The 16,464-nt window shown below is 43.4% G+C and overlaps 1 protein-coding gene across 1 annotated transcript in view; it reads right to left on the reverse strand.

Moving 5' to 3' along the window:
• The window catches only part of LOC149358279 (glutamate receptor ionotropic, kainate 2-like), a 99,892-nt gene extending 83,792 nt beyond the window's left edge, over positions 1 to 16,100 (reverse strand). Inside the window, exon 1 of the mRNA XM_089570309.1 lies at positions 15,484 to 16,100. Coding sequence (XP_089426435.1) covers positions 15,484 to 15,715 — 232 coding nt within the window. The 5' untranslated portion in view covers positions 15,716 to 16,100. The remainder of the gene's footprint in view (positions 1 to 15,483) is intronic.
• Between the last annotated feature and the right edge of the window lie 364 nt (positions 16,101 to 16,464).

The raw sequence follows: 16,464 nt of genomic DNA on the forward strand, positions 1-16,464 counted from the left end.
AAAATATCTTTTAATTTGCCGAGCCACCTTGAGGTAAAACTTTTTAAAACATTGCATCTTGACGGAATGAAAACGTCAGTTCTCATAAACCGAGTACTGGAATTAATCGAGTGCATATTAGCGACATTCCCCCAATTAATCATGTAATAGACAAACCGGCAACATACTATGCTAAAAATTATGCCACCGATGACAGGCTTCACTAAATTACGCGGCTTTTAAGTGGTGTATGTCACGTTACAGATCGAGGCATAATACTAATTTAGGGCCTGAAAATTTAGTATCTGAGAAATTTGGAATCATGTTTGTACAACTATTAGCATTGTAACAAAAATAAGCATCAAAATGTTGTACACGTTGTTCGTGTGGGAGAGTTAAAACCGGAGAAAACTTTATAAATCAACGAAGCGTCCTCTGAAAGTATTGCACCAGTCACGTGTGTGTTGCCGAACCAATCATTCTAAATAAAGCAAATAAAGAAGTCAAGTTTAAACGCCAGTTTCTTGTTTCTTATTCTATCTGCATTTCCCAGTGCATTCCACTGAATACATCTGTTTTCATCATGGTGCTACTTAGTTGTGAAGTAAACCATGAAAAACCGTAACACTTGATGATTTTGCCTATAAGGTTTAATGCACTGCTGCATTAGTCGAAACTCTGCTTTTGTCGTCTGCTACTTTTTGATATTCCCTTTCAAATGCAGCAGAATTCGTCGAAATAGATCGCTTGAACGACGGCTGGAAAAAAAAAAATGTTTTCCATTTCTGTATCATTAATTTTTATCGCTCCAAAAGTGCTCCGGCGTTGTTTAAATTTCAAATTCAAAAACCTCTCGCAAACATGTTTTTTAAAGACATTTGCTCAGGCCAGTTGAATCTTTTAACAGATTGTTAGTAGCGATTATTGAGCCGTTAGCTCATGGACAATCAGTACCTCCGTAGCCAATATGTCGAAGTTCATATTCCTTCTGCTGTTTTTAACAATTGGTTTGAACACTGCCGTTGCAATAACAGTCGAGTTGAAAATTAAGCTGTACAAGAGTGATGAGACATGTCATACCAGTGATGAGCTTTGAAAAATTAATAATACGCCGGTTTCTTGCGCAAGTTACTCAGTTTCCACAATTTCACCCCGCCAGTATACGGCTAAACCCTGCAACATTGAATTATATGTGGCTGCTAATTTATCTACGACTCCTCATACGCACTTAATAAAGCTTGAACCACCAACTGCAGAGGCAGTGGGGTAGAATTATTGTTGCGAAAGCTACACTACGCGAGTCATCGAGCCATTTCGCGGAGCTGAGTAAAGGCCATAATGCGCATGCGCGAGGGAGCAGTGACATCACACGGTGCACAGCTGGCGCGCTGCCGCCGTCGCTGCGCGGGTGACTCATTGGTGCCGCCGCCGCGCTCGCCAGTTGCGCATGTGCAGTAGCGGCGCATGCCTAGCTTGCCAGGGCCGCCGCCGCTGCCGCGCGCTCTCCATCGCCTCTCTCTCCTCGTTCCTTTCGAAATCGTACAGGTTTAACCAGAGCTAAACCACTGCCATTTTTGCTTTACTTTAATGCTGCGCAATAAGCGAGTGTAGCGTTTACGGCGTTAATTTCTGAATTTATTTTCTATCCGAATAGTTTTTTCTACGTTCTTTTTGGAGTTCGCGATTGTAGCATTCTAACGTTTATTTATTTTTTTTTTTACTCGTACACAGGAAAGGCAGAACAGATCGACATGCACTGCGCGGCTTTAATGACCCTTACAGCGAGCTCCCGAGAGCAGCTCAAATGTGCTTACATTAGTGCCATGACACCGGACAATAAAAAACAAAACACAAAGAAATGAAGCTTCCCATTTCGCTCGCTGCAACGCGGACGAGCTTTGAGTTTCGCGTCTCTAGACGCGTCCAAATGAGTCCGGAATGCGGAAGGAGCCGTGATACGCGGTAATAGTCGCTAGAGCGCGGTGTCACCAGAGCGACAGCGGTAAAAGCACGCCGCCTCGTCTGCATAATGTCTGGCGCTTCTGTTTCCGCCATTTCTTTCTGCGCCGCGGCAGTGCTAGGTTGTTGACCTCGCGCCGCTAGCGCCGTGCCCTAACGCAGCGTCTGAGAATGGCGACATGGAAAGTAGAGAAGGAAAGTAAAGGAGGAAATTGCTCGGATCTTTTGTTCCGACAAGGCTTCGAGTGCTGGAGCTCACGCAAAAGACCATTCTGCCGGAGAGAATTTGAAGAAAGCGTTAAACGAACGAACTTGCTTTCTTCGGTCATTCAGCGTACGGTACTCTTGTATGCGACTGTGCAAGCGGGTGTGAACATGAGAGAGCACGCGATTTATTCTCGGCAGTCGAAGTGACTAAAGTCTTTTGTACGTCTGCGAACAATGCCGCTAATTAAGAAGGTGCTTGACTTACAACTGGGCAATCTGTAGCAGAGGAAGAGCCGATTAGAGAGGAGAGCTACGCTAGTTTATTCCGCATTTTGCTAAGAGAGCAGCCCCAGGGCGTGGGGAGGACACTGAAAACTCAGTGGCGTGTTTTTCTAGTGCCTCTTTGGTGTCTATTCTTTTGTACTTACTGCTTTATTTCTGGAAAAAAGCCATTCACGTCTACGCAGTGTATGATGGAACAGACAACCGGCGTCAAGTCACCGCATTATATATCACTGCAAGCAACCCTTAACAAACACCGTTATCAACAAGATTTAATGTTGTCACTCTGTAAAGAAATTTTGCTCCGTCTCAACATTCCAGTACTTTCTTTTGACGCAAATATACCGAACATTTATTTTTAAAGCATGCATCTGTTTAGAGTCTCTTGCTCGAGCAGCCCGTCATCTCGTAAGTTCCGGTAATTGAACGTAGTTTTTGCTAGTCTTGATTACTAATTAGCAGGACATCTTGTGTAAGGTTTCCTAAACTATTCTGGTAACGCACTTGGTTCCTAGAAATTTTGAAAGAATTTTTTGTTACTTAGCGAAGAACTTAAGTATACCACTGGTAAAAAAAAATATGTTTTGATAGGACATTGGTTTTCTTTGCTTTAGAGCAACGAATATCTTAAAATGGCTTACGTAAACACTTTCGGCCTCTTGATGGCTCACTTCTCATGATATTTATTTTTTTCCGTGAACTTTGAAACAAGGTAACAATGATTCATGAGCACCAGAGTGCGTATCCAGCATAGCGATCCTTCTATAGACTGATAAAGAGTGAATCCTTTCGGCACATGTTGTAACAGAATATAACCACTACAGTTTTAACTTAAGCATTCTATTCTGATGGTCTCTTTCTACAAACTCGCGATGTTTTTCTGTTTCGCTGGCATGAAAGTCGCGCTCGGAAAATTTCAGGGTTCGTACGCTGCAATGTTGGTACCAGCGTTTAAGACTGCGCCGATATCCACGGGTTTATGTGAAAGCTTCAATGTCGAACTATAAGTATCATACAATACGGTTAATTTAATTGGTGATCGATAACTGCCTGTGGCATTAGCGTGGCTGCCAGGCTTCATAGGCTATTTGGTTCATGTCCTCTTTGCACACAGAATTGCTGTTTAATTTCGTGGCCTGCCATCCTCCTTTTAATTTGCCTGCCATCCTCAGCATGTGTCAAGTTTCTTGAAGAATGGCTTTATTGTACACTGTCGGGAAGGGAAGTAATCTTGGAATGTTTACGTAAAGTCACAGGGCCACTGCCCTTCGTGGACGCTTCTCAAGTTGTATAGATTTAAGAGAAGGGGAGGGGGGGAGGGGCATTATAAAAGCGACTATCACCGTTCTACTCTAAGAATCAGAAAATCGCTAGAAATTGTGAACCAGTTTTTTTTTTTTCGTTCTTTTTCTTTCTAGCTAGCTGTACAGGCGCTTTGTAAAGCAGTTTCTTCTTAGAGCTCTAGATTATGATGGGACTTTCGGCGGCACACCTAAAGTGATGAAACTGCCCAGCCTTAAAGTTCAGGAGCAGATGGTAGCAATTACTCTTCTTCGAAGAAGTCATTTTGAATGAATCTTTTCTACCAGCGCTGATTAATGTTTTCGATTTGAGACGGAATGATTGAAATAAACTAAAAAGAAAAAAGGGCGCTACCTGGTATGAGACAGGAACGGTGCTCTCTTGTGGTGTTTTCTTAGGCAAGTGTTTTCACAGAGATTTTGCAAACTTGTATATAACATCATTACCAACGGAAGTCACGCCAACTCGGCAATATTGCCTCGCTATCTTCCTTGTTGTTGAAAGTTAAGTTCTGCTGCCGGAAGGTTCAACAGGAAATTGCCCACACTTTAATAATGGTCTAAGCAGCAAAGACTGCGCACTGGGAAACTCACGGTAACTTTTTTTGTTTTTTCATTTCATGAACCATCAGGTCGGCAAGCAGGAAAAACCAAGAACTGGCAAGGGGCAAAATCGCCAATCTCATTTACCGCCGATCTGTGCTTCTGACATTTCTGTCATCTCCAGTGGTGGCTTGGAGAGCAATTAGGCAGGGCCAATCGGGCGAATGACTTTGCTAGACTGAGGGCTTCACAAACCAGACGGAGAAAGACGTTAAACTCAGTAATAAGCGCCAAGCGGTTCTAGAGCTTTTCTGAGAAAAGTTTTTATTACAAAAATTACTTCATTTATAAAAAGATTGAGAGAACGGCATACACGGTTACTTTCTGTTGGGAAAAATGAGAGACGATGGATTGCACCAAAACGCACCTAATGATGACGTTATCTTTTTCGTTCCTTTCCGAATGATCTAAGTGCTGCTTATGTCAGTATTGTCTGGATCATTTGATATGGACTTCACGTCATACCAGTATTATTCGAAGTCAGTTCTCTAATTTTGAGTCTACCATTCTATTAGTGGTCGTAAATGAATTGTTTCGCCATTTCTTATACAACTTTTTTTTTGTTGTAAAGGAATCTTTCCGAGCGTGGAACAGCTCAGGGAGCTCTGATTTCGACGTGTGCAATGAATTTTGTGCAGTTTCTTGCTTTTTATATATGAATAGTACTTTTGCAACACGGAATCGAGTACGAATATTGTACCTAAAATCCTAATCGAATACGAATATAATGTGACAGATCCGAACCAAATCCTAATGAATTATATTTATGAATATTCGTGACTTTAAATATCTGCATCAAAAGCGGCCTCGGCGTTGAGGTACAGCGCTTTACTTCACGGAGTTATAGCTATAGACGTCAAAATACGCAACTATGATTCCCTCTAGGGGCTATTCACCACTGAATTAGCTTGCTAAATGAATGACTGTAACGTCATACGTATGGGAAAACTAACGATTCCTTTAAGTAACGACAGCGGATGAACCAGCACATTTCAGTAGATGGGAAGGGCGAGAGCTACGTATGAACCATTTTCTCCGTGGTCGGGAAGCAAGGCACGGTTTGATAAACTTTCCTGGCCACCGCCGCGTCGCTCAATCTGTAGGGGGTCGTGCATGAGCATACTGAGCTACGTCGCAAGCTTCGCCCGAGTCGTGCATCTGAGCCTTCCGACTGCGGCAGCATACTGTGCGGCGTCGGAGCTCAACAGATGAAGAAAAAGACCACATGCCTAATTCGAACTTATTGCATCTCTGATTCGAAAACTATTCGAGAACTTTTGAGCGTGTACTTTAATTAGTTCAGCTAACCAAATAGGCAACATCTGATTCGCTATTCGAAAATTTCGAATATTAGAGCGCGCATACTTTTCATTTCTTAAAACTTAAACCTAATGGTGAAAATTAATCGCCAGTCAAATGGTGCGCTCTTGCCTGCACAACTGATTAATGAAAAAAAAAGAATAAGTGAGTCATTTAGTAAGTACAAAGTATAACTGCCAGTTACCATCAAATTGAGTTGTGCCTCTCTAAACAATAATCATTACCACTCACACGAAGCAAGAAAAAAATTATTTCAGCGAATAGAAAACGGGAAGACGGCGAAAGAAGTACTGCAGCAAGGATTTTAATTCGCCACGGCATATAAAGGCCAATATCCGCTGGTCTGAAAGACTTCTGCCGGTTCCCAAAGTCTTAAGGCCACCATTGTCGAACAACTGCAGTTTTCTTCGAAAAACAAGTGGTGTCTTAGCGGCTGGATGTGATGGACAGAGTGATTTTTTAATCATAGTCTCGAGCAGAACAAGGTGAGTTCCTTATACACTATCATTTGCAATTATGGGCTTCTTCCATCTATGAACAAGGGGAGGAAACTGCGTCGGCCATGACTACTTGATTATACCAACCCGAGCTTAGGTTACTTTAAAGCACCGAAATGTAATGAGAAATGATCAGTTTTTTGAGTCACGTAGCCTTCTCTTGTACAACAGCGGGTGAAGAGAACGCAATATAGTGGAGAATTTCGCCTACTGCCCATACGCTCACACAAAAACAATTTCAAGAGATACTGCGATCAAAGTGCATACCATACATTTCATGTATGATAACGGACCAGCAGTCGTCAAGAAAAACTTCATTTTGTTGCCACACTAATTTATTTGCTTTACTAAAAGCGACGTTAGACCAAGTTGGACATTTCTTATTAGAAAAAAAAAGTAAATGCAATAGGTACTCCCTTTATTATACAATAAGAAAGCTATGACGCAGAAGCAGCGTTCAAAGCAAAACCTAAATAACATGACTAGAACTAAGCTTTCTTTAACCATCTATAGTTAGCATTCTTCGCCATTCTGAAGCGCAGTCCAGTCTACAGATTGCCACTGCACAACATTAAGAGTAGTAAAGAAAGAAAAGAATTCCTGACTAACCAAACCTAACCGATCAAAGCATTCATATTACTACATGAGAACGGCATTAGGACGTGAAAGGCCGCCGCTGATGAATAATTAAACGGTGAAAGAGTGCGCAGTATTTCAGGACAGTTTCTACGCTTCCCAGCACATACAGACGAGAATTCCCTTTCGCTTCAATATCCTCCCTTTCATATCGCTTCAAATTCACATCGCTTCAATATCCGCAAGCTTGGTCGTTCTGCAATTTTAAAACAGACAGTATTAGACAGAAAAAAAAACGTTTCTTCTTTCTAAGAAATTGATAACTTGATGGTAACACATAACCAACCGGGACTGGCACCGAGATAAAAGTAAAGGCGCGTGCATGACAGAGGTGGCGTTCAACCTACGGGTGGACTTGGTTCTTTTTTTTTTTTTAGCTGGAAGATGGTGCAACTGTAGACGCACGCTGCTTCTCATTGCTTGCACTTACTTTCTAGGAAGAGCTACACTACCAGTTTTATTTACGATCATGTTTACGTGCTTCTGGGCTCCTCCGTTCATGCTGACCGAAATAAAAATCTATGCGGCGCTTGTGTTAAAAGGCGGCAAGTGTTAGCAGGTTAGCATGTGCGATTTCTGCTGTGTGTGTGCAGCGAAACTAAGAACTATAATATCCACTGACTTCCCGTAGCTCCTAATGCTGCAATTTTCACTTTTAATGTGGTCACCTATCTCACCATCTATATATATTTTACTGAAAGTAGCTTCGTAACAACGTTCTTGCGAACCAGCTTATAGCTTTCTGCGTTTAAGCAGGTCTCTTCTCTTAACTGCCGACTCCCAAATGAGTTCCTTACTTTGCACGATTTTAAATCGTATACAATGCACAAGTTTCTCGCGTTTGTGAAACACAGCGCGGAAAAATAAAGTTAAAACAAAGCTACTAACTTTTTACTGCACTAGAAAAATATCGGTTTTTCAGTGTTTGTAGCGGCCTTAAACAAATAGCGCTTGTGGAGTCACCTATTCGGTAATTCCGTTATAAAAGGTATAATCGCAAGTATATGCACATAAAGCAGCCGCAATTAATATTACCAACTCCGGAAGATCCTCCGATTTTCTTTCCATTCAGGGAACCCCCTCAAGCTCATCCCGCACTTGAAAAGACAACCCAGTCCGAGCAGCGCTTCAGAAAAGACATACGAAAACCGTCTATATTCTTCTTCCAATAGAAACTAGCAAGTCGGCGTATTTAAACTACAGTTTAAAGTCAGGGAATAAACTTAACCCATCAGTAACAACACGCACCTGTGCATTCTGGGGCCGTGTGCCATATCGTGGCGGGTACCAAAGGCGGTACATTTTCTTTGTTTATCTGGAAGCCCAAGAACTGACCCGGCCATTTTCTTTTATGTCAATGTCAATATGGGATTCGGCCATTAGTATAGATGTCAGGAAAGCGGGCACAGCCGGCCAGTTCTGTGAGTGGTAAGTAAGCATTCAAGGGTTTATTCTTTTGTTAAGCAATCCCCCTTGCCGAAGCTCCCGCCAAAGTATCCACCTGATGTAGAGGGTGACAACATATTGCAATCCCCAGAGAGCGGACATCGCCTGTACTCGCATTTAACGCTCTCACGGAGTAAACGGTCTTCCCTAAGTGCCCCAGCGAGGATCGACATACGGGGACAGGACGCGTCTTTCAGAGTGCCCCGAACAAATCGCACAATACGTCGAGCAGCCCTGAGAACGAACTTAACCTGCTCCCACAGAGGCTACGGTTTTGTTGACGCAGCTAGTCTCCTAACCTGTTCTGGAACCTGCCTTGTTCTACCGAAGGTATCCGTGGCATAGGAACATGCTTAATGTGCAATGCTCCTAACTTCCTTCGGCGGCAGTCGCCACGGTTCCTTGATCCGCGTCGTAGTCGTAACTTTTCCTGACGAGCTGAGTGCGTCTCCACGTCTCTGAGACATCTGTCCGTGTTATGGCGCGCAGTTTGCCCTGTCGTAGTCGTTATTGAGCCTTGTTTACGGTGGCACGTGCTTACAGTAGACGGCGCTGACCGCGTTATCCCTCTTTTTTTTTTCTTGGTGCACCTGGCTTTCAGCCAAGTTTCGTATTATTCTAAATGGCTCTCAGATATTCTTTCTTCAATGCGTATAAATGTACAGCAGCCATGCTTCTATATTTTCTTTCTGTTTTTGCGGAGGAAGTATGTTAGAGGTTCAAAGGTCGCAGGATCATATCCCGGTCGCGGCGGCCACATTTCGATTGTCGCGGAATTTAAAAACGCTGTGTGCTGTGCGGTGTCAGCCCATTTTACAGAACCTAGATGATCTTACTTAGTCTGCAGTCACCCACTACGGCGCCCATATCCCGCTTCTAGCTGCGGGATGTTTAATGGCACATGCGTACAGTACTATATTAAAAGTTGCTTTAGCTTTTGCATGTTTTCTTTCGCCGACCTGCTCTTTTTATTTCTCAAGAACCTTCTTTTTTGTTGTTTTTGCTGGAAGTTAGAGAGAATGCTTGCTTTCGCACTGGCTTTATTATGCACACTTGTTTATGCAGGAGGGATTCTAGCCATTTGAATCATTTTTGGCGTTGCTTACAAGTCAGTTTCATTGTTGTGAAAAAAAAACAATTTGCTTCTTTTTACCAAAACAAAGGAAAGCACAAATATCGAACCATGGTTGTCTCAAAGGAAGATCGCCACCGATAAAAACATGTACCGGATTTTCTTTTCGGAATAGCATTGTCTGCGGTGTAGCGCATCAGAATACAACTAAGACGAGCTAACTAGCAGGCTCGTTACCTTACATTGAATAGTTAATTTTCTTACTATTAGTGTTAGTTTCCTTATTTGTCACCCGGCGCGCGGCGAACCAGCTGCGTGGCTGTGACGTCACTCGGCTCCTTGCGCATGCTCACAAGTGGCGCTGAAGGCCCACAGCAAAACGGCGAGACTGCGGGTACTGTAGCTGTCGCTACAAAAACCTCCTTTTAAAAATTGCAGAACATCTTACATGAAACACCCGGTATAAGTACGCGGACTGCTTCCACAAAGCTAATAATGAAGTTGAGGATGGAATAGCATAGCATGACGATAACATGAGAACATAGAGGCAGAAATCAACTACAGAATCATAGCAAGCATTCCACTTTTTTTTTTGTCTAGCATGCGTTGCGTTATTACAGCCTGTACTTGCATAACTTTTTTTTTACAGCATAGCTGTGTCCTTAATACTGCATGGTAACAAGAACCGTGCTCATAATTTTTTGATCCGCTGTAGAGATATCATTTCATTCACGCACGAAAAAAAAAAAAATGTGCGAACGCTCTTGTGGTGCTTTTTATTTTTCACTGTGAAATGTTCAATTTTGGCACCCATACAAAAAAACGTCCATAACTTCGAAGGTTTAAGCAGGACTACAAAATGTTGATATAACCCCCCACCGCACCCCTGACACACACACACAAAAAAGCGCAGGCGTTGTTGCTACAAATACCTTTGATCATTTTCATCGCGGCAAGCGCGCACTCTTAAATCTCAATGCCTTAGAGTAAAATGTCACCTGCCCTGCGAGCTGGCTCTGCGAAGTACCAGAAGCCGAGGTCAAACTGCGGGCGAGCTTCCTTCCACGAATCGAATGTCGCTAGTCACTTCATCATCGTGGGTGCGTGTGCGTGATCTGCGTTTATTGAACGGAGGTTAGATCCGATAAGGAAAGGAGGCCGCAGTACGTGAGATAATAAACAGCTAGTTCGGAAACTTAGCAGATAAATTTAAATAAGACAAAAAGACTGAAAGCTAAATTTTCCTCCCCTCCCTTTCTCTTTTTGGCAATTTCCTCCGGCTTATCGCGGCTCTTGACAGAAAGACCAGACCGCGTTCGCCGACCTCTCCTTTGTAGCTCGAATTTTTTCGCACGCAGATTGATATCATATTCTACACAGCGCCAGCTTCGCAGGAGGGCAACGGGTTACACTCGTAAATCTATTTTTGACCGAAAAAACACGGTATCTATAAGGGCACATTTTATAAAGGGGCTTGGCGATGAAAAATGTCAAGCTCTTACAAGCGGGGAAAAAGCAATAAGCAATAACCATAGGAATCTGAAGGAGCAAAAAAAATGTGAATATTTCTTGGAACTGTGGAACTACTTTGACAACCCGAAGGTTGTGTAGAAACGTTATAAATGTAGCAAAGCAATATAACCTAACTGCTTATGAGGTCAGCCTAAATTCTATTTTGGTTTGAACCCAAATTTGCCGGGAGCCACGAATATTAACTGTCGCAGTTTCTAGAATCATGATCATAACAACTAATCGCGCTTACCTGAAGTCCCCCCTTCATAAGAGAATTTTTTTTGTCTTCTATTCATAGCTCTAAATAAGGGAATTTCACGATGTGAGACTTTCAGATTTCCAGGAGTTGAGTTTTTAATGTAATTTGTTCCAAGCTCTGAATTAGAATTAAAACGTGGCCGAAAACTGACTAATCACTCCACAATCTCCATAATAAGTCGCAGAAAGCACTAATTACTGCACATTAATGTGTGGCCTACTTCATCGCTAATTTCTTCTTTTATGGTATGAGCGATGATTACTTTGTCGGTCGGCAGTGACCAATGCAGCGTTTTTTCGGCAATCTGCCAACAAAAGCAACAAAGAATACACCTTCGATAAGCGCTGTTAGGACGTTACAAGCCATAACTACGGTAATTAAATTGGAATAACAGGTTTAAACCTCCATTCGTCGGAGGACAGATGTCCCTGAATGAGGTCACCAGGTCAAATTCGATTTCTAAAACCTTGCTGCAGGGAAAAGCGCATTTAGTGTGAAGCACGAAATTGTAAAGCGACTCAAAAAATTACGCTTCCTTGTTACCAGCTGAAAATTTTTCAGCCTTACAGTTTTGTTTTTCCTCGAGTGCGATTTTTTTTATGTAGCTCCTGTGCAGGCATAATATTGTCAGAACGACGTGCATGCTAAATACCCATTCAGAAGGCTTAACTCGGTTCTAGAAAATGAAGGAAGGGAAAAAAGAAAGGGAAACTTACGAGGCACATTTCCACCACCAGAGATCCCTATTTGACGTTCCCGACAGTGTATGGTGCTGTCCCACTGAGTTCTCGCATCGCTTATATCAAATTGTCATCGCACTCCGGACGGTCTCCAAGAGACAGGGCGTTAAAGAGATCCAAAGCAATCCTCTCTTCATACATTTTTTGTCTCGTATTTTTCACCCCGGTGGGCTCGATAAATATGCACATGCGTAATAAGACAAGGAAAACCTTTGTCAGTTTTTATGTGAGAGTGCTTTTGTTTTTTTCTCTGTTTTATCACCAGTGCTGCCTATAGGAAAGATCTCTGCCATATTCTGTGTTCACTTCTCTTTCTTAATAAAAACGCAAATGTGATCGCTTCTCGAAGGGGGTGGGAATGATGTCGCGGGCGGTCTCAATCTATCTAATGTCCGAAGGCGACGTGAAACAAAAGAAAAAGAAATTCTGAATTGGACGGAAACATGAGGCATACCTTTAAGATCTGAGAAACAAAAATTTTTCATCACATCTCGTTATGGTTATACCGTATCCACCGCTGTGATCAAAGCTAAAACATCGGGGAACTTTCGCGAGACACGCAAAGGGCTTTGAAAATACGGCCAGGATATAAAATATTGTCATCACGTTTTCTTGACATATCTTGAACGCTCTGAATGCTCAAAAGGAAATGACCTGTTATTCGCGAGTGAAAAGTAAGGCTGCCAATAAGCGAACAATGCAAAGAAAACATGAAGATATAATAGAAAATGTTTCGGTGCCTTAAGGCAGAGCTAGGACGCTTTAGTATATTTCTTTGAGGTGCTGTCATTTGATCACATGGGCCCCATTTTCAACGATGACATATACACTCATTCCTCCTTTACATTTATATTTTATATTACGTGCTTTCTCTTTTTCTTCCGTGGTTTGTAAAGACTTTTTTTGGCCTCTGTCTGGTACTCTTTTGCAAAAAATGGAATACGCAGACGAACGAGCTCTTTCCGAGCTTCATATAATGTTCTCTCAAAGACATTACTTTCTTTGCTTCAAGTCCATGCGACTGTTCTTACATTTCTCCAAAGTATAAACCATTGTTGCCTTTGTTGCAGCTGCATGCATGTACGGAAGTAGTTGATATTACCGCCGTCTTTCGAGACTTTTTTTTTATATATACAACGAGTCGACATTCGCAGGCAACGGCGCAACGGGACGATACAGAAAAAGAAGGTCACTGGCTACCTGTTATCTTCTCTTTCTGTGCGTCGTCCCAATACGCTGCAAAAGACAGTTTTAAGGTGATTCCATATTAGTAAAAAAATCGAGCGGCCAAGGTTTTCTCAAGTGCCGTATAAAACTGCAATTGAATTAAAACTTGCGCACGTTTCCTGTTCGCTCCAAATAACTGCTTTCATTTCACCCAAAGCAAAATTTAGCTGGAGCCAGCCGAGACGTCGCACGTAAAGCGTAAAAACTGCACAAATCTCTTTAACACAAAGCTTCTAACCGACGGAGCAGCTTCGATAGAACTTTAGGATTGCGAATTGTCTGCATCACACGGTGCAGAATGTAGTAAGTCGGCAAGAGGCAAAACTGGAGAAAACTGAGCGGTGGCTTATCACCGTTTGAAACAATATATTCAAGTATGCATAAAGAAATTGTGGCCGGCAACTATAGACATCTGCCTTGCCATCGCTGTTTTATTACTGGTTGGCTCTACCAATTTATAAAATTACTGCCTGCGAACGTAATTCGTCGACAAAAGAGCGCCGTTCGCTTACAAAGATGTCTTTAGACAGTCTATAGACTGTCCATACACTTTAATCCATAAAGTCTATAGACTTTCTAGAGACAAATTCTATAGGGTTGTCTGTAGGCAATACAAACTCTATGAACAGTCTATAGACAATCTATAGACTTATGGCCATGCACGTTTAGTATACTTTTATGTAGACAGTATTAGACTATGAATTGACAAAAGGAAATCTCTATAGGTAGGCAACAGAGTATAAAGGAAGTCTATAGAGACTCTATAGACCATTTTTATAAGGGAAAAGCGGGAGTTTCGCGCGCCGTCTAGTGTGAGATTTGGGGAAGTTAAAAACGAAGCTCCTTAGCGTATGCAGCAAGCTGCGAGACAATTCTAACACAAAAAGTGATGGCAGGCACCGATGCCAAAACAGCCGACTGACAAACAGCTCGCGCCACTGAGTGCCGCTATCCTTGGGCGGGTGCCGAGTTTCACTGGCGCGAACGTTTCAAGAAGCACTGCGGCAGCTACCGAGGTTTCAAGTTTTCGCTTTTACTCACCTACCCTGAATTAGTTCGCGTTGTACATGGAGGGCGCTGTAATTCTTTCCCTTCGTGGGGAACACATCTATTGGTTCATTGAGTGTTTGTATTATTGAAAACTTTAAAAGGGCGCAAACACACACGACCACAAAGTACAAGAGACGAGACACAAGTAAAAAGTAGCATACATAGTTTGCTTTCAAGTCTTTAAGCGCCTTCATGACTTCTTCGCAGTGTTGGTTAACTTCGCGGTTAACGTTAACTAGAAGGCTGGTTACCGACGGCGCTTTGCAGGGCCACCTTCCTCCGTCCTCTGCTTACCGCTTTGTCAAGCTACGCGATCCATTCCTGGCTGCAGTTCTTCCACATTAACCATTGACCGAAATTATGTGAAGAGTGTAAAAGCTGTCAATACACAGACCGGACATCTTACGTAACCGTGATATCGGATTTTGAATTCGGGTGAATAGATTCAAGCTTAAATAGAAAAAATCCTCTACACGTGCCGGCAAGATAGGTCCGCATTAACGAAATAAATATTTTAATCGAGGGATGTTTCAGACCACCTTCTGATGACTCGCTACACTCGAACTCGTTATACTGTTATCATCACCTTGCGGTTCTCGTTGAGCAGCGGTGTATGTTTTGGTAGTTCTAGCAACAAATTTCAAGCAGGGTTTAAGATGTATTAAAACTTCTTTGGTGTGTCAAAATTTCGCCGTTCGAAAACCATCCGGAGCACTCAATAACGTCTACACATATTGAGTAACCTAACCAGGACATACTTCGTGTCAGTCAGCATTAGCTATCATAAAAGTTCAGTTCAGTGCCCCAATTCAACCGACTCAAGTTAAATACATCCAAATTCCTCAACAATCTAAGCTCGGCAGTTTTGATGATGATGAAGTCCTCAGGGTTAATTGGCCTCTGTTTTGTAACGCTTTATTGTGTTTCTTTTTGCAAAGCAAGCGGGACGAAAGTAGCTGTCTCCACATTCCACAGACCACATTCATTTTTCCCCGCTTAATTGTTGCACTTATATGCATTTGGTTGCACTCGAGCGCGGATATCTATTCATAAACAGGAAATATTTCTTGATCGCTCAGGGATGAATGCTAGATTGCTCTTTAAAAACACCGCCCTTGCAAATTTTTGTTGTTCTGAGCCCTCAAATAATTACGTGAGGGAGAGGAAATAACCAGTGCTTTCCCTGTAGAGGATTCATTTTATTTTTACCCCTGGATTCGTGTAGCTGAAAGCATTTTCTCTAGTGATCTAAAAGTGCGTCCTCGCTCGTTTAGAGTTTCTACTCGAAAATATGCAAAAATCTTTTTTGCTTTCTTTCTCTATAATAACACATCAGCCTATTGGGAACAGCCTGTCAGTTGAGACGCACAAACTCCAGCTACCCGTCACTCACCCACTTGGATGACGTTATCCTTCAGGTCTTCGCTGTCCGCATCCCGGAGGTACAGCAGCGTATCGTCCAACCTTGGCCCAGCACCGAAGGAGGCCACCGCCGTGGCCTCGGTGACCGGCACCGTCCCGTTATCGAGCGCGGCGACCTCACCATACCACGCCAAGGTGAGTAGAAGCCAGGCGCATCCCACCCGGTACCACGTGGAAGGGAGATCGACGACGCGGACACCCATAGTGATCACAGTGGGTGGCGAGGGGGGTGGTGGGCACGAACCAGTTCACGTGCGGCCCACAGCAATCTTCTCTCCTCCTTTCCACAATCACGCACGCGCGCACGCCGTCTCTTCTTCCGCAAAACGAAACCCAATCACCCAATCATGGCCGTCCGGCGTCGATTACCGTGCTGCAAAGCATACACGTACACACCCGCGCACACACATACACAAACACGATAGTTCTTCCGCTCCGCGGCCGTCCTGTCTGCCTTGAGGTTTACGCGATCGAACCAAATTCAATTAAAACGCGACCAGTCCGCGGCCCGAGAAAGTTTCTTCCCCAGGACGAGAAAAAAACCGGCCCCCCTTCGTCGCGCCCGCTGCAAACCGCGCCGAAGGATATGCTTCCCGTGGTTCGCAGCGGCATGCGCCCCCTCTTTCTTCTACTTTCGTTTCTCTCTCCCTCCTCACCCCTCCGACTTCCCTTTTCTCTGCTGGCAGTGAATCAAAGGGCTGGTGATGCTTCAAAGCAGGCTGCGGAGTGGGAAGAGACGCCGGGTGAGGGCGCTGCTGCGGTGAGCTCGGTAGCCATTTTGGCGGAGGGAAGGTTGGGGCCGAAGTGGCGGCTGGGTTGTGTTTGTTTTGTGCGGACGGGACATTACTTTCTGGATTTTCGTCAGTGCGCAAACTTTTATGCGTCGTTTTTTTAGGAGGCTGCGAACAGTTCGAGCTGGAGGGAGGAGGAGGAAATTCTTAAAAACAGCAGC

This window comes from Amblyomma mixtum, chromosome 2 (genome assembly GCF_055824585.1).
Source record: "Amblyomma mixtum isolate Tamu chromosome 2, ASM5582458v1, whole genome shotgun sequence".
In the NCBI taxonomy this organism is placed as follows: domain Eukaryota; kingdom Metazoa; phylum Arthropoda; class Arachnida; order Ixodida; family Ixodidae; genus Amblyomma; species Amblyomma mixtum.